The 20,868-nt window shown below is 39.0% G+C and overlaps 1 protein-coding gene across 4 annotated transcripts in view; it reads right to left on the minus strand.

The window, feature by feature from the left end:
* The window catches only part of cep192 (centrosomal protein 192), a 39,941-nt gene that overhangs the window by 15,903 nt on the left and 3,170 nt on the right, over positions 1–20,868 (minus strand). For 2 of the 4 annotated variants that reach the window (XM_008411111.2, XM_008411112.2), the window contains exons 5-34: positions 20,764–20,819; positions 20,391–20,526; positions 19,305–19,420; positions 19,071–19,151; positions 18,099–18,245; positions 17,718–17,871; positions 16,814–17,028; positions 16,239–16,343; positions 15,150–15,287; positions 14,144–14,405; positions 12,291–12,437; positions 12,142–12,206; positions 11,777–12,025; positions 11,506–11,647; positions 10,941–11,023; positions 10,589–10,855; positions 9,546–10,137; positions 7,585–7,705; positions 7,330–7,486; positions 5,751–6,414; positions 5,106–5,249; positions 4,802–4,950; positions 3,304–3,534; positions 3,072–3,197; positions 2,557–2,697; positions 2,335–2,398; positions 2,074–2,213; positions 1,722–1,814; positions 1,428–1,546; positions 108–305 (exon numbers count right to left, since the gene is read on the minus strand). In XM_008411111.2, coding sequence (XP_008409333.1) covers positions 108–305; positions 1,428–1,546; positions 1,722–1,814; positions 2,074–2,213; positions 2,335–2,398; positions 2,557–2,697; positions 3,072–3,197; positions 3,304–3,534; positions 4,802–4,950; positions 5,106–5,249; positions 5,751–6,414; positions 7,330–7,486; positions 7,585–7,705; positions 9,546–10,137; positions 10,589–10,855; positions 10,941–11,023; positions 11,506–11,647; positions 11,777–12,025; positions 12,142–12,206; positions 12,291–12,437; positions 14,144–14,405; positions 15,150–15,287; positions 16,239–16,343; positions 16,814–17,028; positions 17,718–17,871; positions 18,099–18,245; positions 19,071–19,151; positions 19,305–19,420; positions 20,391–20,526; positions 20,764–20,819 — 5,302 coding nt within the window. The remainder of the gene's footprint in view (positions 1–107; positions 306–1,427; positions 1,547–1,721; positions 1,815–2,073; positions 2,214–2,334; positions 2,399–2,556; positions 2,698–3,071; positions 3,198–3,303; positions 3,535–4,801; positions 4,951–5,105; positions 5,250–5,750; positions 6,415–7,329; positions 7,487–7,584; positions 7,706–9,545; positions 10,138–10,588; positions 10,856–10,940; positions 11,024–11,505; positions 11,648–11,776; positions 12,026–12,141; positions 12,207–12,290; positions 12,438–14,143; positions 14,406–15,149; positions 15,288–16,238; positions 16,344–16,813; positions 17,029–17,717; positions 17,872–18,098; positions 18,246–19,070; positions 19,152–19,304; positions 19,421–20,390; positions 20,527–20,763; positions 20,820–20,868) is intronic. The other 2 variants (XM_008411113.2, XM_008411114.2) reach the window with 2 other exon arrangements.

Raw genomic sequence — 20,868 nt, forward strand, 5'->3', positions numbered from 1 at the left:
ATTTTTTTTTTTAATTGGCTCCTTTCCAATGAATAACATACCTGAGAAAGTGATGGGTCTGTAATCAAGCGGTACTCAAACTAATGAAAAACTAAAAAATTGCCTACACAGCTCGTCCCAGGGTGACCCCTCCCCAGGCCACAAACTGCTTATTGGAGAGGATTGGTGGGATGTCACTGGTCAGCGAGGGCCCGCAGACAGGAGCAGAGGGAGCCGCTGGGTAACCGGAGTCAAAAGGGACTACTTCTCCTTTCAGCGTCACCTCGTACTGAGGGCCCGACGGCAGCACCAACACCGTGAGAAGGCTGCAGAACAACATTAACTCAAGTGAGTAGGTTCAGTATTGATAGCATGCTGCATGGGTGACAAATTCACAATGCATAGTAATTAATGATCAAAGCTCTAGAAAATACATCTTTAGCAGATGTTTTCATTGTTAATATTCAATCTTTAAAGGAATAAAGATACAAAGATTCAAGTTCTTGAATTTCCTCACTACACTTTTCAGTTTCCCATTAAAATTTAAGAGACATTCTATGGAGAGTGAAAAGTGCCAAATTATAATAATTAGCTTATGTGCTGCAATTAAATGTATTGATTTCATTTTAAAAACTTGATATGTCTATTTAACGCTTAAATTACTTGGAATGAATCAACTTCATCCATCACACTCAGTGGGCGGGATTAGGGCAGCTTCTGTAGAGACCCTGACATCTAATTGGCCGCTTCAAAAGGAAGTCAAAAGAACTTCCTCCAAGTTTGCTACGACTCGGGTCAAAATTTTCACTGGCAGGAGAGAGCGCACTGTGGTCCTACCTACAGGAAGCTACTACAGATTTCAGACAGGCAGGCCCCGCCCACTAGCCAACACCAGCTCACACTCCCTCTTCAGCCATTTCACACCAAAATAGATGGAGGCTGTAGCTGTTCGCCCAGAGGTTGCATTAATAAATTACAACTTATTGAAGTCATCTCCACACTTTCCAGTGAAAATGTTGACCTCGGTCATAGCAAATGTGGAAGAAGTTCTCTTGACTTGCTGTTGAAGCAACCAATCAGACATCGGGACCGCTATAGAAACTGCCCTAAATCCCACCGAATGAGTTTGATAGGTGAAGTCGATCGTTTAATTTAATTCATGATATGCTTTAATATAAAATAAAGCAAAAAAATTATTTAGTTTTTTTAGATGAAATCAATACACTTAATTGAGGCACATAATTTTATATTTAAGAAATTGTGTTTATTTCTAGTTTTTATAAATTAATGAGATTTAACTAATTTCACAAGCTATTTAATGTAATTTGGCATTTTTAACTTTCCACAGTATTAATTGCATGATAAGATTTTTTAATAACCTATTAACCAAAAAGGACTAAAGATCTCCTTTAATGTCTGAGGAGTTAAATAAGAAATCTCATGTATACCTTTCTTTACACTTCCTGTTGCTTTGTGCTTTAAATGATAAAACGACACCTTGTTCTTCTGCCACTCTCAGGCACAGTTCATCGGGCGTCACCGAAAAGCTATCACTGTTGTCACTGATCTAGAGAGAAAAAAACAAAACAAATGAAAGTCAACAGCAAATAAACAGAACAGTGCAAGAACTAATGAACATTTCAAAACATGTTTCTCCACTGCTAAAGCAGAGTTCTGAGGCCCAAATGTCAGCGGCTACCATAAACCCTGAATCTAATAATAAAAGCAAAGGTTAGAATTACCTTCAGTTTCAGCCGAACATCAATGTTTCCTGCATTCTTTAATGGCAGAGTCTGTTCACTACATTTACCCAAAGGCGCAAAAAGGCTCACAGTCTAGGAAAAAAAAGATGTTGCCATTAAATTCACATTTTTAAAGAAATGTTGAATCTACAACAAAGTCTATTATCCAAAACTGCAAGTCAAATAAATTCAAATGAAAAAAAAAAAAACTAAGAAGTCTGAACACATTCTTCTAAATGAGTTTTCTAAAAACACTTAAAGAAAAAGGTAGGATATCTACCCTTTATATTTGAAAGTAAAGGGTAGCTATAAAAAAAATGACAAAAAAACAACCACATGACAGCTGTGCTACCTGCAGATCTTTAGGCGCATGGACTCTTGCAGTTCCAGACTTGGCCTTCAGAGGGATACTCCTAATGATGTGACTGGGACCTGGAGAGTCCATTTCAATGTCCACACGAGCGCTGTACTCATCAGCTGGACCCAGGGCTTCTTAAAAACCAAACACCAGTAGAGTCTAGTGATTTAGCAGTACAGATGTAGAACCAGACTTTTTAAAAATAATATGCTGGATGACTTCACATAACAGAAAGTTAAAAGTACATTTCAGTACCTGAAGAAGTTCTGAACTTCTGAGGAGCCTTGAAATGGACCCAGACCATGAAGCTTTCTGGGTTCTGGGAGAAATGAGTCATGTTAAGGTGCTTTGTAAACGCATGGTAAAAAAAACATTTACTAATGAATCCCATATGACTACACCTCCTAGATGGAATTATAAACAAAACAATTCAGACTTTCTGGCATTTTATTAACAGAAGATTTAGGTAGAACTAACCTCTCCGTAGTTGGCGTGCATCACATGATTCATGACCGAGGGAGAGGCCAACGGGGCCATGTGTGCAGCCTGCTGTGTCGCCTCGGGCGTCATGCCAACGGGGTCTTTGGAAAAGGTGAAGCATCGCCATGCTGTGGCATTCTGAAAGGAAAAGTACGCAAAGGATAAGCAAATCAAGTAGTGTTCAGGTCTTCGGGAATGAATGTTACACAAATTAGGAAAAAATGTGAATATGGGGGCAAAAGGAAAAATTCAAATAATTAACCATTTTACATTAGTGTTCATAAACTTGAACAAAAAAACCTACAGAACGTTTTATTTCCTTTTTCCTCTTATTTGACGGTTTTCAACTGCTTTGTTCGTTTGTGTTGATCTTTTGGGGGGGTTTTCTGTTTAGTGTTCTAGAAAAGGAAAGTGGTCAAGAACAGCTATAGAAAACAAAATAAAGTGTAACCCTTTGTTTGCAACTAGAGATGACTGGGCTAATGGATCAGTACGGGTTTATCAGAACTCACGGCACTGATCACCAGGCGGATGGGTACAGTAGCGTGGGTTCTGTTCAGCAGACTGAGAGGTAGAGATTTGGCGCTCCCTTCTGGCAAGTCTCCAAAATCCAAAAACCCAGATTCACCAACTTCGATCTATTAAGCCAAAAAGGAATATTTCATGAAAACAATCACACATTACCTGTATGTCTCCAGGTCAGTTCCATGACTTCATGTTTGGTTCCACGTTAGAGTCACTCACCGCTAAAGCTGGGTTTTCTGCCACTGCGATAAGCACCACCCGTTTGGCAAAGATGTTGGCTCTGGTAGCCAGCTCCATCTCAGCCGAGGCTGGCCAGGAGCAAACACTGAGGATGCACTGGTAGACTCCAGGTTGTGGAGGGACGAGCAACACTTTCTGCTCCTCTGTACTCTTGGGACCGATGATAGTCTTGTTTTTCACCATCATCCACTGGTAAGGCAAGCTGTCCACCTGCCGGTATAAAAATGGGGGGGGGGAATTCAGAAAAAAATAAAATGTAGTACTGTCCGTCCACCAAACTCTGGCTATGTGCTGCTACACAAATCAAATGGATTAAACCAGGGATCAGAGGATGGCACTTAAAAAAAAAAAAAAAACATTTTTAATCACTTTAAAATATAATCAAACTCATCTTCACGTGTTGAAGCTGAAACTTCAACAACTTCCTTGCCGTCCCCGTTATAGGGCAGCAAGGATGCTAAATGTGCAAGAATTTATCAGATGTTTTTATGAACCAATATCAGTTTACCTTTAACGAGTGAGGGTAATGCTTAAGTGACTAGGTCACTTTACTCCAGTAACTCCAATATTGGAGTAATTGAAGTTCAATAACAGCAATATTGAATTAACTCAATATTGGAGTCAATTCAAAAATGAAAAGAAAGGCCACTCGGCAAAGAGGAAGTCATTACTCCCCCCCAAAACAATGTAAATAAAAAAAATAGTTTTATTACAGTTTCTAAAGGCACACAGCAATACAAATAATCTTGGGAGATTTCTCTTGTGGTTGAATGAAGCCATAAAATGACCATTGATGCAATTGGAGACAAAAAAAGAAAAAGGTGATCTGCTAACGTTAGAAAAACATCTGTTTAGAAGTACAAGAGTGGCAGTATCATGCTGCAGGGACACAAGAGGTGCACTTCACAAAATAATGATGAAATAGATGACTTCATAAGGAAAGAATGTGAAAATATTAAAACACCAAAACTACAGCAAAGAAGTTTAATTGGACAAGGAGGAATGGTCTAAAATACCTGCAAACTGTTGTGATGTTAAAGGACATCTGACCCAAGTCATGCAGCTTAAATGCAATTCTGACAAGTAAATGTATGTAAACAAATAAAAATAAAAAAAATGCAGTGTTTTCAACATGTAAATAAAAATAGCTTAGGTGATCTCAAAAGACTCAAGCCAATTTATCGCCTTTCGTCTCGTATTGATAAAAAAAATATATATATGGGGTACTGTATTTAAGATTGTGCATTTTTCTTTCATTTTATGGATTTTCATATTTTAAAGTATTGAGAACCTTTAATCACATATTTATTGTGCATTTATGCAAAATTCCCCGTTTTAAAAGAAAGCCGACTCACCTCAATGCAACTAAATTGGCATAAAAGTTGAACATGCATACACACACACACACACACACACATTTTAAACAGTGCATGTGACCCTCTGGCTTTACCTGGATGTTCTTATACAATAAACAAACCTTTTCTCCATCGATGGCCAGGCTGGTGACCGTGATGGAGACCTGCTGCCACCTGTCAGATGGGTTGAAGAGGCTGAGAGAGGTTTGTGAGGCGATGCCAACACAGCAGGCGTGAGGGAAGCGAAGCTCCTCTGGTACCACAACTTGGCCTAAGGATGACACAATGAGAGCATAAACTGATGCTGGCAGCTTTCTGCAATGTCTAAAAGGTTTAGATGTCATTAAGTTTGGTAACATTTCCATCTTAACAGCAGATTTCAAAAGACTGTAATGTAGAAAACTCCGCTATGCCTACTACTGGTACCTCTCAGTTCTTCAAGACCACCGGTCACCATAGGCTCTCCACCATAATGGCTGTAAGGTTTCCCCATTATTCCCATTTCATGCCGACTCTGATGGGGTAAACTGAGGGGATGAGGTCCAGCAGGTCTTGGAATCACCAGAGAACCTGAAGCGGGAAGAATGGCTCAGTCAGGTCACTGAGAAACATCTAAACACAAAGTAGTTGGTTTATTTGCAAATTGCAGTCCAAAATGACTTCAAAAGGGTCATGTTTTCAAATCGGTGATGAGAAAAAATAAAATCTAGATTCTGTTGCAGCCTATGTATAGGTTATTGTAGATCAAAAATATTTTGATTTTTGTTGGCTAAACAGCATATGATTAGGGAAATGCACAAGTCAATTAATTGCATGATAAATTAAAATTTGTAGTTTCAGCTTTATTTATTTTAGACATTTAAAATGTCTTCCAGTTCCAATGTTAAATGTTAAATTGTTTTAATTTTTGAGAATATGTTCTTGCATCATTATGCCATTACCATTATAGTACTTCAAATGGAGTCAAAGTAACAATATTGTCGATCACCACAATAACTTCTGGGATGATTCATCGTCCAGCAAAATTTGTAACTGTGACAAACTCTAGGCAGTAAAAACCAGAAGACGTGCCTGTAGAGGACATGTTGTAAAGACAGTTTCCTGGCGGTCCCATATGAAAAGCCCCAGAATGCAGCTGGGCATCAGCTCCCAGGAACTGCAGAGGTAGCGGCGAGCTGACGAGGGAGCGTCTGGTGAGGATGGACTGGACATCTCCTTTGTGGGGAAGATCCACCATGCTTGGACACTGAGGCTTAAAACCTGGGATGTGGACATAATGAAGGGCCTCTGCTGTGTAAGGAGGGGGCAGCATGCCGAGCCCCCTTGAGTACAGCGATGACAACGCAGAGGGGGCGGCTCCCCACTGCTGGGGTCCTGGAGGAGCTGCAGAGCTGATGGTATGCTGGATGTTTAGGTTGCTGCTGTAGCCTGAGTCCACTTTAGTCAACTTCCTATTGTTGGAGTCCAGCAGGTTCCTGTGCCCTGTGAATCCAGGTATGACATCCGCAGGAGCAGGAGGGTAGCTACATTCACTCTGGCTGCGGGTGCAGCTCAGAGGGGCGCTGCTGCGTTGGAGCTCAGGGCTTTTGCCCTGTAGTGGCGGTAGGGGGTCCAGGCTTTTAGACTGCTGCATGTTATCAAGACTTCTTGCTGGGTTAGGCTGTAGATCTGGTTCCACAGGTGGGGTAGGACTGAACCTGATGATGGTGGTGCTCAGTCCCATGGTGGATTCCCTCTGCAATGAAACAACAAGATTCACCAGGAAACCACTCAAGAACTAACAAAAATACCAATTAGGGCTGAAACGATTGAGATAAATTACATAAGTTGATCATTTCAATAATCATTAATGAAGTATATGTACTCAGAAAAGGGTAATTTGTTGAAAGTCTAAGAGCCAAAACTAAACATACATACATTTTGCATTTCAGATGAAAATAAAATAAAAACAAAACTTGTGTGAATATTCTACCAAGAATAAAGTGAATTAGTTTTAGCTTCATCTGATTAAAATTTTGCAAAGAAATAAAAACTCAATAATTTCAGAGCAAAAGCTGCTTAACTGGTTAAATGGGGAGGGGGGAAGACTAGCGATAAGCTGTTAAAAAAACAAAAAAAACACTATATTAAGCACCTTCTGCTATTTAATATGTCAATCCAAAAATAATTAACAGTTCAGCACCACATTGTACTGATACGTCCAGCAGAAAGACCTGAGCTTTTCACATGTTAAAGTATTTTTTTAGCTGCAGGTTCATCCTTTAAACAAGCAAACACTAAAAATAAGCTGCATTATTGCATGTTAGATGTTTTTCTTCAAAACAAACTGATTTCTTTTGCATCTTTTAATGCATTTCTAATATTGAATAAAAAAGCTCAAGTGGTTCAATTAAAAATCTACAGAATGTGTAAATTTTTTTGTGCAGTTAGTTAAAATCATTAGTTGTAGACATACCAATTAACCATTTGAGGCAATAAAGGCAGTTTCTTCAAAATATTTACATTTTAAATGCATGTGCAGCCCTACAAAAGTAACATTTTGACAAGAGCTTGACAGTGCATCTTTAAAAAAAAAAATACAAAAAAAAAAAAAAACCTGTAGAAAACTTCCCAAAGCTTCAGTATAAACATCTCAGCAGTCCAGCTGTACCTTTTGCCGCTCAGGTGTGGGCAGAGCAGTTCTGTCGTTTACTGAGATGTACGTGAGCCTGCTGAGACTGGGGCTGGAACAGACTGACTCAGGTGAGAGGTCAGGACCTGGACGTCTGTCTGCCAGCCTGTCGTTGGATGAGGAGGGAGAATGCAAACTGGGAAGACGGACAATATTTTTCATTTGCAAATTTGGACCAGTGAAAAAGCAAAGCAATATTTAATCCTTCTGATTGATGGATGTTGGATACAATACCCAGTATCAGCAGTGGGAATGAAGGTCTGACTGGGAGAAGAGTGGGTCAGAGGGGAGGTGGAAGGCCTGAAGTTGCTCTGAGTCTCCTCCACACTTGGCTCAGGGAAATGTCCCCGCATGCCTTTGAACCAAAGATTGAATCTCAGAATAAACAGTCATGACATCACATCTAGAGATGCAGCGATCTGATATTATCTGTATTGTACTAACACTGAAAAAAAAAAAAATATATAGATTGGCATCTGCGACAATGCGTCTGATCCATAAGGGCAGATCTATTCAATCTAATTCTGTGTTTTGTGCTCTGAGCAATGCACTTTATTTTACATTATATTCAGAATTCATAATTACACTTTTTGAAAAGGTTTGTTCCAGTTTATTTTTACATGCTTGACTAAGATAGTCAACCTATTGTTTGTCAGTTTTGCATTTTATTTTATATTGGTTGTTTTACTCCCAACTGCAATGACTGAACAAATTAAAGTTGTTTTTACATGTTTGACCAAGCTAGTGAAGCGACCAGTGTATTTAGGTGTGCTTAGGCCTGTCGCGATAAACGATAAATCAATTAATCGCACGATAAATTAAACCTATCAACCTCATTTTAATTATCGGCTTTATCGTCTCTTCCTGCCTTTTTTCTTTCTGTTGATGACACTGAATGAAAAAAGGCTCAACTCCGGTGCTCTCCACTGACCCTCCCTTTCTCATTTCCTTAGTCTAATGTCCAGCACACATTATACGAGTTGTCGGCCCATTTTCAAAACCTCAGAGACCACATCTTAGCCGACAAAAATCCCAGATATAACGGTTCGATCGGGTTCATCGTGCCGTGTGGTGTCCAGCTACATGGGCACAAAATAATGACTACAAGTCCAGTTAACTAATTTTAAAATCAGGCATTAATCAATGCTTTACTAGAATCTACCTGTGATGCATGTGGCTAGAGTCAGCGTAAAGTCCTGACTAAATGAAAATCATTATAACCTATTTGTCACGTTAACGAAGAACAGCTGAAAACTTACCGGGTTTATCAACTGCGGTAGCAATTTGGCTCCAACTCCTCTCCTTGTCATTTCTATGTCAGCTGGACTTCGTGTTGCGCCGATTCCCCTCTGTAATTTCCCCTCAAAGCGCGGAGGAGAATCTGTGCTCTGATTGGCTACCTGTCACATTCAGCGTTAAGCTCCCAGTCGTGGAAAACCCCTGATTTAGATCGGAGCGGTCACGACGATCTACCGTAACACACCACACACACTGCAAGATGATCGGTAATGAAATCACCGACAATCTTAGATCGGCCAACAATCTAAGATTGTCGATTGTCGTAAAGGGAAAATAGGGGCAAAAAAATGGCGTAGTATTAACTACTGCATTAGGTAGTCGGATGTGCCCATCTTCTCTATTTAAATCTAGTGATTACTGAAGGGAAATATAGTATACTGATTTCATATCTGCACTCTTTTGGTTGAATGCAGTATTTCCACTTTGGCTTTATGTTGTTTAGTTTTTTTATTCAAGTACGTTTTGTTAATGGAGACCGAGAATCCATTTTATTTTTGTTTCTGGTTGTTTTGTTTAGTTCATCAGTTCCAGTGTTGTGTTCTTTTGAAAATAAAGTGTATCTACCTATGGCAGGAAATCGCATGCATTATTACGTCATTTCCATTAAATCAGTGTCAAAAGGTCTTGAAACAATATTATTGTTTATGGCAATAATTTTTTAGACAATTAATCGTCCAGCAAAATTTGTTATTGTGACAGGCCTAGGTGTGCTGTACTGGTAAAAAGTTAATAAATTTGTAATTCAGTACATGTATATCTGTGTTTAAATAAAAGACATGTTTTAAGTCAATTCAGCATAGTGTTTTTTACTAATCCTCATATCGGTATCAAAAGTGAAAGTGGAGCGGTGCATCCCTAACTGCATCAGTATAGTTGAACCTCTGGGTATTACTCACCAGGTAGAGGACCTTGTGAAGGCTGAGCTCTCTCTCCTGAGACCTCTGCCTGCTTCTCTGAGCTTTGAGGTAGAGTTGTGGTTAAATTCCCTGGTGTGATCTCTGCAGAACCTCTGGGTCCGTCCTGCAGGTCCTGACCTGCACTTCTCAAGCTCTGGGTCGGGGAGGACGGAGCTTTGAGAGGCAAGCCTGACTGGGACTTCCTCCAGCTTTGGGAGGCTCTGGGTAAGCTTTTGTTATTCTTACAAAACGGTTCTGAATTCTGTCTCGACTCCACTGTCCGTCTGGCAGAGCTGAGAGACGAATGAGGCCCGGAACTCCTGTCAGGCCCGCCACAGTTTGTTGCTGCGTTACACTGCAGAGTCGCTCGGTCCTGTCTACTGGAACACCCTGACAGGGGGTTCTTCTGACAGCTGCTGTGACCGTCAGCCCAGCTGCTCAGGTTAAAGGTTGTGTGCGCGTCAGATGAGTCGTTGCCGCCAGACACGTTGGTCTTCAAGTATTTCTCCATGTCGAAGGCGCTAGTCTCTCCAACACAGATGCTCCTCTGCAGAACCTCTGTGACTGTGCTCTGATCTGGCTGAAGGGGGGTCTATGGAGGACAACAAAGGAGTTCATCTAATTTTCAACAAACACTCAAAACAAATACAAAATAGAACTGAAACAACTAATCAGGTCAATCGTGATGAGTGGTTTATTGACACCATCGTTAACTCAATAATATTGTATATTTGTTGGCTCTTTGGCACAGTATATTGAACACAACATTGATTTAACTACAAATTTTTAATTATTGAGTCAGTAAGCAATACATTATTAAATTGAGATAAAAGGCAGGATTAAATAAGCTTTCACCTCTTTCTATTTCTTTTCAAACTAATTTTGTTCCCGTTATGCATGTCCATGTTTTCTCTGTCCTACTGATTGCTTAATTTATTGTTTATAAAAACCTGTTTGAAATAAATAAATCAAAATCATAATTCATTACGATACATTTTAACTCTACCAGAGGAACACAAACAGAACAGATAAATTAGTCCTACATGATGATCCGTGTTGGGCGCCTGTTTGTGGGTGGCGCCGGACTCCGGTCCACTCCTGGTCCTGGATTTCTTGGGCAGACCTAAGATCAGAGCAGCCAGCTGGGACGGGTCAGTGCTGATGGAAGCGTTTTCGATAGCCGAAGCGATTGTGCTGATGCTGAGCATCAGTGAGCTGCTGTTATCTGGAGACAAAACGCTTTGGTTCACCATGGTCGACTCGGATCCTGAGCCTGGAGTGTATTCAGACATGGCAGATCCTATATGGTCCTGAAACACACAAACCCAGGTAGATGAGAACATATTATAGATTTCTTTTTTCAATTCATTTTTAAACACAAGTAGCATTAGGTACCTCAGTTTTACAAGGTTGTGGGTCAGGATCTCCTTTTGGTGGCAACCTTTCACCAGCATCATTCAGAGTTTTGTCCAAATCTTCTGCAGAGACATAATGAGCCAGACAACATTTAAGAAATTAACCAAATGAATTATGAAAAAGTCAAACTAACTGAGTGTGGTGTCAGAAGTGCAGAAAAAAAAAACAATTAAAAATGCTCAAATATTGATTTTAGTCTGCTTAATTTTATGTAAAATACATAGAAAAGGTCAAGCAGGTACATTGACTGGATATTGGTTAAAACAAATCTGTAATTAAAAGTTATAGAATGTTATGTACAAACCTAAATTTGTTTAAGTACAAACTGAAGGAATTTGATGCAGTGCAGCAATATAGAACATTAAAGTTTTAAATAAATGTTATTTGTTTACACTGCCTTTTCCAGTCACAATTTAAAACTGAATTTCCAGACAATTTGAATAGAAATATTAGTTTCTGAATCAAAAATTTTGACTCTAAATAGGATTGAACTGCTATACACTCAAAGATTCGCATGTCTCGTGTCAGATGTTTCCAAACACACCCGTGTTGAGAGTTTTGTCTACTTCACCAAGGTCTACAGTGGCACCGAGATGCAAGTTGTCATCAAATGAGAAGTCAGGTGGTTGGATGAGTGGAAAAGGTTCCCTCTTTTCTGGAGAGGTGATGATGTAACCAAAGGATGGCTGGATGAAGAGAGAACAATTTCAATGAAAACATTAACAAAATACACACCAAAACCGGAATCCATCTCCGCTTCAAATATACATAGAATCACAATAAATTATTAACCTGGACAGACTGCATCTACTGACCCGTTTGACATCATCTCCATCAGTCCTGCCCAGACAGCCCAGGGCTTCCGAGCGCTGGCTGAAGAATTGTCCTAAAGACAGTCGCAGGTAGCTTTCATCTCCCTGCCTGATCTCCGACGAGACCTGGGAAGTCCTCATCAGGATGTGGCTGCTGGGTGGAATCTTCCAGGAAGAATCACTGTGGATTTTGCTGTTGCCTCCACCTGCTGGCTCAATCTGCTCCTCCTGGTGGAGAGAAATACTCAGAAACTGAACAGAAGAGGCACTGTAAGCTAAACCCTGAGCATTCCAGTGTTCTGTGTCATCTGGAACAGTTTTAATACAAGATAGAAATCAGGATCAAATTTGATCCCAAAATGATTTACCTGCATAAACTGGTGCTCTTTCTCAAACTCCTCTTGATCCTTCATCATCTTCTCCATAGCATCACCTGCAAATTAGTAGCAGCAAAATGCATTCAATAGCAAATCACTTGCATATTCTTTTTACAAGAAAGTTGTGATCTTGTACATACTGGCAGATAGAAAGTCCTCATTTTGTAACTGGTTGCTATTATCCAATTTCTTCTCAACCTCTTTCTCAAAGTTGGAGTAATAAGCCAGGTCAGTGACCCACTTCCCTTCTTCATTCTGGTAAACGACACTCTGACCGACATTGGCTCCTGAAGAAGAAAGTTTGTTAATATTCAAGAATTTTGGTGCGTATGTAGTTACAGAATCAGATACTACTACGGGTGCACTGAAATTGTCCCAGATTTCTTTAGTTATGACTGGCCGATATTTGCATGTGAAACCGATCTACTAGGTCTGAAAATAAACCACTGTACCCTTCCGCTCTGCTGTGAGAGCTGGGCTCCCACAGCTCAAGTTAAATTCAAGACAGACTTAATGCCACTTGAGATGAAATTTACTTCAGAATAAGCAACGGCTGACAATTTCACCCAAATGTTTATTTTATCAAGACTTTTTGGTCCGGTTTAGAAGCTACAAATTTTGAAAAAAACAAAAAAAAACTTCCAAAGATGAACATAAACACACAAACGGCAGGTAATTATTTATGAAAAACAACATTGCTCTTATATGGAGATTACATGATGTTGCTTCCACAGTTCAAGCAACTTTCAAGTAAGTCATACATTCAAACTTCTGGATAGACAGCAAAACAAATAGAAGTCACATAACAAAATACCCGCATATGTGTAATAGGGCTGTATAAATAAATCGATTCGGCGATATATATATATATATATTTTATTTTATTTTTTTCCGCCCTCGGAAAGTATCGATTTTTCATCCGCGAGTATCGATCCGTTAAACCATAGGGGTCCATAGCCTTATAGCTCTTTTTAAAGTCTAGTTTGGAGCCACTACTTTAGCAGCTAGTAGTAAACAGCTTACAGCCACGGCTAACTCCGGGAGCTTTGTGGCTGCATTTTCACTCCAAAATGCAGCCACAGTATCCAACAGAAAAAACATAAGTGCAATAATTTGCATATTGAGAGTCTACAGAGTCTGATAATCTCCCCACTCTGCTCCTGGATTACCGTTTAAACTTTTGAGTTTTATGTCAATTCCACATGAATTAAATGACAGAAACTAATTCTCTCACTGCATCTTTGATTCATTTTGTCCAGCTGCAGACTGTTAGACTGTCCAATCAGAGTCAGGTATTGTGTAGTTGGTGCTTTTAATCAGTTTTCAGTTAATTAAATTCAAGTCTATGGAACACAAAATGTCACTAAAATCACTGTCCTAAAATCTTTCAGAAAATCGTAAAAATGCGCTTAATCGTATTGAATTGCATCACTTAACAAATATCGTAATACATATTGTATCGTGACCAGAATATTGTATATCGTATCGTGAAATTATTGTATCGCTACACCCCTAAGTAGTAATAAATCAAGTTAAACTCAACACTCGACATGTTTTCTTCGGTAAACTAAGAAAATAAATGTTTCCAATATTTTAATATGAGGGGAACTGCAACTATAAAATCCTATTTACGTTAAAGTTTACGTCGATGTTTTTAAGACCTCTGAAAGACTGATTTGAGACATTTTTATACCAATCAAGGCCTTATTTTTAACATAGATAAATTCAGTGATTCTGATTTTTTTTAGGAATCTGTGGGAACCCACCAGGTCACATCTCCATATGTGAGGTTAACAACCATCACCCCAATGTTGCCAACCTAGCAAAATATATTTAGTGACTTTGGACAAAAAAAATAAATTCCGTTTCAGCAGGTTAGGCTTTTAAAAAATTGTTGATCGGCTAGAAAACTACAATTGGTGCACCACCAGAGACTTCAAATAAACTGAAGAATTGAAGTTGATGAAAGTATTTAAGTGAACTCTTAACTTACCTTGCTGAAACTCCAGCTCCATGTTGTCTGGGCAGTTGGTCCAGCCTTCATCCGACTCCTCTGGGTCCTGCTGGAAGCTCTGGGAGAAATACTTTGATTCCAGCGAAGTGGACAGAGGATTGTCATCTTCACTTGCACCACCGGAAGCTTCGGAAGCTGCCACGTCACCGCAGGGGCCTCCTCTGGGGCCCAATGAGTGCCGGACCCCATCAGGCTCGTCCACTGCCTTGTCATCAGTGGCATCCAGGTCGGTGTCCAGCACCTACACAACAGTTAGATGGCAAAACTCAATAAGATAATTAAAATTAAAACATGTTGAAGTTTTACTTGTGGGTGTATGTAGCAAGGTATCCATACTGATTGATGCAGATATAAAACAACTTTTAACAATTACAGTTGGATTTGAATTCAAATAGAGATTCAATTAGAAATTGATCAGTGAGCAGGATCAGACAACTTCTAGCTCAACAGGTCCTCGAATGAAAAATAGTAGCTTTTTCCATATTAATTGCTTACAGGTTGTGGTAACATTTATGTAGATACTGTAACTGACAGGAGACTCAAAGTTAGCCATTATCAATAACAGTAAGGTGTTTATGCATGAACTGAAAGGAAGCACATAGATGTATAGATAGAGACTGTTTTCATAACACTTTAAAACATCTGATTCACAGTAGATAATAGGAATCCACTGAAATGTTTACAATGTTTTGGAATCTCAGAGTTCTGGTACAAATCTGGATTCTCCAAAGAACAGACGAGCGTTATAAATGCTAAAAACAATATAAAATGCTAAAACCAGTTTAAAATGTCAAACAGTTTTTTGTCTGTAAATTAAACAGCATCTATTCTAGCATATAAACAAACACTCATGGAAGGAAGGTCATCTAAAACAAATTTTTTCAAAATTCAGATGAGAATTTAGCTACAACATTCTGACCACTGCATCTGTAGCTACATTGGTCAGAAGACTGACTTAGCTCCCCGTCACTGTAATACACGGAACCTGGGAAAGATGGAAACTGCCATGTGTGCTTTGAACAAGAGAGGCAGTGTCGTTAGTTGGATCCTGCAGTCTCTTCAGGTAGACTGAATCCAGGACTCGTTCTGCTGTGGGGCCACAATCTGTGCTCTCCATGGCATCCTGGCATCCAAAACAGAACCAACATGACCATAGGGAAACGTTTGGATTAATGACGCTACATGTCTTGGGCATCTGTTTTTGTAAATTGTATCTCAAAAGTAAACCAATTGGGAATTTCAACCAATATTTTCAATCTGAAAACTTAAAATAGTAATGCAAGAAAACTAAGTTTTTTAAAAGCATTGGACAACCACTCTTCAAGAATATTTCTTCCACATGCAGGGAACGTACCTACAGTGTACCTGAAGTGACAATGCTTCTGAAAATAGCTAGCCTGGTCAGTGGTCACCCATTTTTCGACTTGCAGCTTAAACTTAAATGTCGTTTGTATGGCATTGTACGACACTGTTAAAAACATTTATTCCAATAATTCAGTGCAAATTTTAGATTTATTAATTCATTATTCTTGGCATGATTATTTTACTTTCCCCAAGTCATTCACAGGGGAAAAAAAATAATAATAATAATTACATTTTGGGCTGCTCACGCTATCAAACCACAATTGTTATAGCAATATTAATCTGTACAATACCATAAAGCTCTATGTAAAATATTTAAGAAAAACTGACAATTAGATTGAGATTAATGACCCAAAAGGTTTTCTAAAATTTGTCTCAACATTCCTGAGAAACTTAAAAGTTTACATTAAGTCAAAATCAACGTTGATAAAAAGACTTGACATATCTGTGTATAATTAATGGGTTTGACCGTTTTCAATTGATATTTTCTGAAATGTTCCCACAAACCAATGTTATAATGCTGCCCCTTTTCCTAATTATCATAACTACACTTTAAACCTAGTCAATGCTTCACTAGAATTTCATTTAGAGAAACTCTTGATATTGTGGCAATACAATCTGTTTAGTGTTCTATTTTATGCTGCTTTTTTAAGTTTTAAAGGAAATTTATCCCCAAAAATAATCAGGAGAGAAGTAGAGCTTGTGTCCTTACCAGGGCCTCCTGTCTGTCCAGCATCCTGCTCCAGTGTGTGTGGGATGCCACTGAGGACGACGAGCTGGCCTCACCGGTTCCTACAGGACCGACACGGTCGCCCATCTGTAGGACGCAACACACACAGGAAATACTGAAGAGCATTGATCACCAAAGAAAAGTTAGGAATGGATACACACAGATGGTGTTAAATAAAATCAGTAAATTTCTGAAATACTTAAACTCCAGAGATGATTACTCTGCCATTACAATTCCATGTTTTCCATTTTTTGGGTCCATAATGGTAGTAAGAGTTGGTCTCACTGTGAAAAAATTTTTTCAAACCAATGTTTATTCATGTCTACCTAATAAGTTAGATATTAGCCAATTAAGGATTCATTGTTCTTTTAGAAGAGAAAAAAATTACTAAATCCACAGTCACCTTTTGTAGCCCTTAGAATTGGATTTCAATTCATCTTTAGCGTAAACTTACAGGAGCAGTAAAATTATCAACAAGTTGTAAAATATCCTACAAAACCAAATAAGGTGATTTATATTCAGGATTTTTTAGCTCTCTCTTCAACAGGATATCACACCTGTGTAAATCTGGGAAACCCATTCCTCATGTTTTGTGGGAGACTGCTGAAGTCCTTTTTGTCCTCTGCACTGAGAGGACTGCTCCCAACAATCCCCAGGCCACGCAGGGCATCGTACGTTGTCAGGACTTTGACTGGAACAGGGATGGTGGAAACGCCCCCGTCGTTTCCACTTTCCTCACTGCCACTGCTGCCGTCGCCGCCGCCTCCATCCCCTGTTACAGAGGCACAGCACAAACTGGAGGTTAAACGCACAGAGCAGGCTAGGCTGTTCACCACTGATTGAAAGCCATAGGGGAAAAAAAAAAAAAAAAAAAAGTTGCTACACCTCAAACCAAATTACAGATGAATGAAAAAATATATATTTCATGCATTCCATGCATGTTTGATTCCTGACCTTGAGAACTCTACCTGAAGTGACTCCCTTGACTTTGTAAACATAATATATATGTTTTTTGAGGGGGGTTGGGGGATGGTTTGTATGGTTTGTAGCCCTTAGCCCCAATGTTAAGACACCAGAAATGGACATGTGTGGTTAGTTAATACACTAATTTCACTCTTAACTGAAATGGATACATTTTTCACTGATAATTTATTGAGATGTATGAACAATGGAACAGTAACATTTTTAGAAAAACAAGAAGTACATAATAGGTTGGCTAACTTGGTAAAACATAAAAATAAATTGCAACAAACTTTCTTTCAAATGGTTCAGAAAGTGCAATTAGGAATTATATATATATAATGCAAGCTAAATAAAGCACAACGTCCCACAGAGCACAAATCATAGAATTTGTCTAAACAGATTATTCTGGGTACATTTTCACTCAATTTAGAATTTTTTTTCTCAATACTGGGACAAATACAGTTATCTATTCGGTGCATCTCCAAGTGTGTGTTCTACCTGCAACAGGAGAGCTGATGACCTGTCCTTCAGCTGATCGTCTGTGTCCGATCCCAGGAAGCAGCGATGGACCGCCACGACCAGAGGAAGCCTCGTCGCCCGAACTGCCGCCTTCCAAACCCGGCCTGAAACTGGGACGGTTACTTTCTCCAACCTGTGCAAACACGTGGATCCCCACAGAGAGAGAGAGAAAAAAAAAGAAGTTGCTGGAATACCGTTTCTTCCGTGGCAACATCGCAATCCTGATTATTCTTCGAGGCTTTCTCAGGGGCTCAACATTTTTCATTCCACCTCTCAACTCAAGTGTAATATAAATCAGTCACAGATCCCAGAAAATTAGGTTAAAGATATTTCACATCTCCAAAATAACCATTTTCTGACCAGCTGTCTGGACGTGCTGGGCAACAGCCGTGTCTTGGCGTTGTTCCTTCTGGCCGTCTCTAGTTCGTCCTCAGTGTCCTCATCACTGGCTGGACACGAGTCCATGCCGGTAGCAGCGAGTCGCACGTCAGGCATCCGAAAGTCCTCCTGGAGAAACATGGTTACAAAACTCTTCATCCAACTCTGCAAGGAAACTTTTAAACCACATTTTCCCCACAGTAAAATTTATGCACTTTACAGGTAAGTTTTCCAACTTTTCCTGGACCACCCTTTGCAAATGAACTAAAAAAAAAAAAATAAGACGGATACAATACACAGTTATATCATTTATTGTTATTAAGGTCTTGTGATTGTACTCTACAGCAGGGACAAAATAAATTTAACAGAATTGTGTGTTTCAAAAAGTTTCTCACAAATCTGACTGGTCTGGTAACAAAACACTAATTTAATAAAAACATCCTCTAATTTCCGTAATGTTTAACAAGTAAAATAAAAACCATATTCATTACATTGAAACAACACCAAAAATTTTAAGGTAAATAACCTTCATGGACAAATGTGTTTAAATTCTTAAACACAATATACAGAGAAGGTTCTGACATATGGCGAATAAAAATAACTTTGGTGATTCTAACTAACCTATAACAAAAGTTAAATCTCATTTAACTTCAGACAGCGAGAAAAAAAAAGCTATGTGGTTATGTGGTGTATGAAAATACCTGGTTTCAAATGTAAATAATATTTTCCAGCTTTAGTCTTTTAATAAAATGTTAGATTGCCTTTTATTACAAAGCTGTGCCGTTTGAATATCAAGCACTTTCGAAGCCTTGATTCATTGAAACAGGCTTTTTCAGGGATTTCAGGCAGCCATATAAACCCTGGTTATCAATACAACTCTCCATATGGTTATATTGATAAAGTAAACTGATGAGGTTCACAAGAAAGACAGGCAGTGATGAAAAAGAGTCTGACCTGATTGAGGAACTGGTATCTTCGCTTATGTGCCTCTTCTGAACTTGCATCAGACGTGTAACCTGCAGCAACCACGACTCCCTGTGCATAAGCAAAAAACAACTTAAATTACACATGTTAAGAGGCATAACTTCAGTTTTTAATTAAACGCATTCGCTCAATGCAGACAAAGATCAATTCAAAGATTTAAAAAAATGGCAAACCCAATCTAATTGATGTGAATGGGAATCTTACCGTCACAGGAATCTCCTGCCCCTCCACTCTGCCTCTCTGTGTTGCTGGAGGAACTAGTTTGTTGAAATATGTTTCTAGTTCATCATCAGGCAGGTTGTTCAGGTCAAGGTCATCATCTGGTGGCCAAGCACATTCACATATAGAGCTAGCATCTATGGCTCAGTCACAAACTACACCCAAGCTCTGGGTTTCTTCTGCCACATCAATGATTAAAGAATAATATTACAAATCTGTATTCCTGTCAATTTTTCCATTTCAAAATTCCATAATGTTCCAAACAGTTACAATAATATTCTGAACACACAAGTCAAACAGTTACCTCACTGGTTTTTATTTTTTTCATGTTTAAACTGTACAAGCAAAAGATTTTGTCGTTGGTATCCGATTGTGCAGTGTGGCAACTAGCTGCTGTGCTGCTTTCAGTGGAATCTGAGCAAACTTGGATCAACTCTTCATAATGTAAGACCTGAAAAACCCCAACAGTGTTACTTTCATTTATGTAATGAAAAGAAAAAATTACCAAACCAAGTCCGCAGCAATAAAAAAATTCCACAAAATCAGAAAGATTTAACCATGTAGAATTCAAAACTTGTTTTGATAGTGTGCTTTAAAAACATGTGGCAAAGCACTTGTGTGGTCTATACCTAGTGAAATCACGATAAGGCGTTTCTGTGTGATCTTAGAGCTGAGCCGATGCAAAGAAAAATGCTCATCACACTCAATTCCAACTGACCAGAGGCGTGTCTGAATGAGACGGTGTTCTACCTGAATGTGGGGCTGTAACATAGACATAACTAAGCGTTTTAACTAATAGGAAAATTTGATTGTAGTAGCCACCATTCAGCTTAAAGAGGCCAGCACTGAGGCTGCTTTAGGTTAAATATTGCAGAATTAAAGAAGTTTAAATAAAAACGTCACAATTTGCTCATAAGCAAAGATGGAGCCCTAAAGGACCAATTTATACGGTTCATCTTCTAATTAAAATTGATTTGGGGTTTAGTTACTCTTCAAGTTTCTTTGATTTCTAAGAAAATCAAACTTTCCCAAACCTGGAAGGAACCCTGTAAATGGAAGGAGTAACAGTACCTGTCACATCACTGTTCATGGTGTCCACAGACATTAGCTTTTCATGAACCAGGAAGCTGGAATTACTGCCACTGCAGGAGTCACTTTCCAGTCCACCGGCCTGCAAGCGGTCCGCCTCAGATGTAACCGCTACAGCCTGAACCCATATGGACAAATTTAACATGATGAGTAAATAACAGTGAGTCCGAGTCAAAAGTAAAACCCAAAGATCAGTTTAGACCTTTACGGTCCCTCAGTAAAGGACAAAATTAGTCAAGTAGTAAGAAAACAAAGACAAGACTCAAGGTGTCAGACATAAGAATAGAAATCAAATACAACAATCACATACAATGGATCCGTCAGAGACCAAAGTTGTAATTAAACCATTATGTACCTTTTTGTTGTTCTTTTGGTCCAGTTGGACAATTGTCAAAGGACCAGTTGAAAGATCTATAAAGTAAACATAACTCCATTTGTAAGGCAGAAAGATTTCCAGTTA

This window comes from Poecilia reticulata, linkage group LG6 (genome assembly GCF_000633615.1).
Source record: "Poecilia reticulata strain Guanapo linkage group LG6, Guppy_female_1.0+MT, whole genome shotgun sequence".
Taxonomy (NCBI): domain Eukaryota; kingdom Metazoa; phylum Chordata; class Actinopteri; order Cyprinodontiformes; family Poeciliidae; genus Poecilia; species Poecilia reticulata.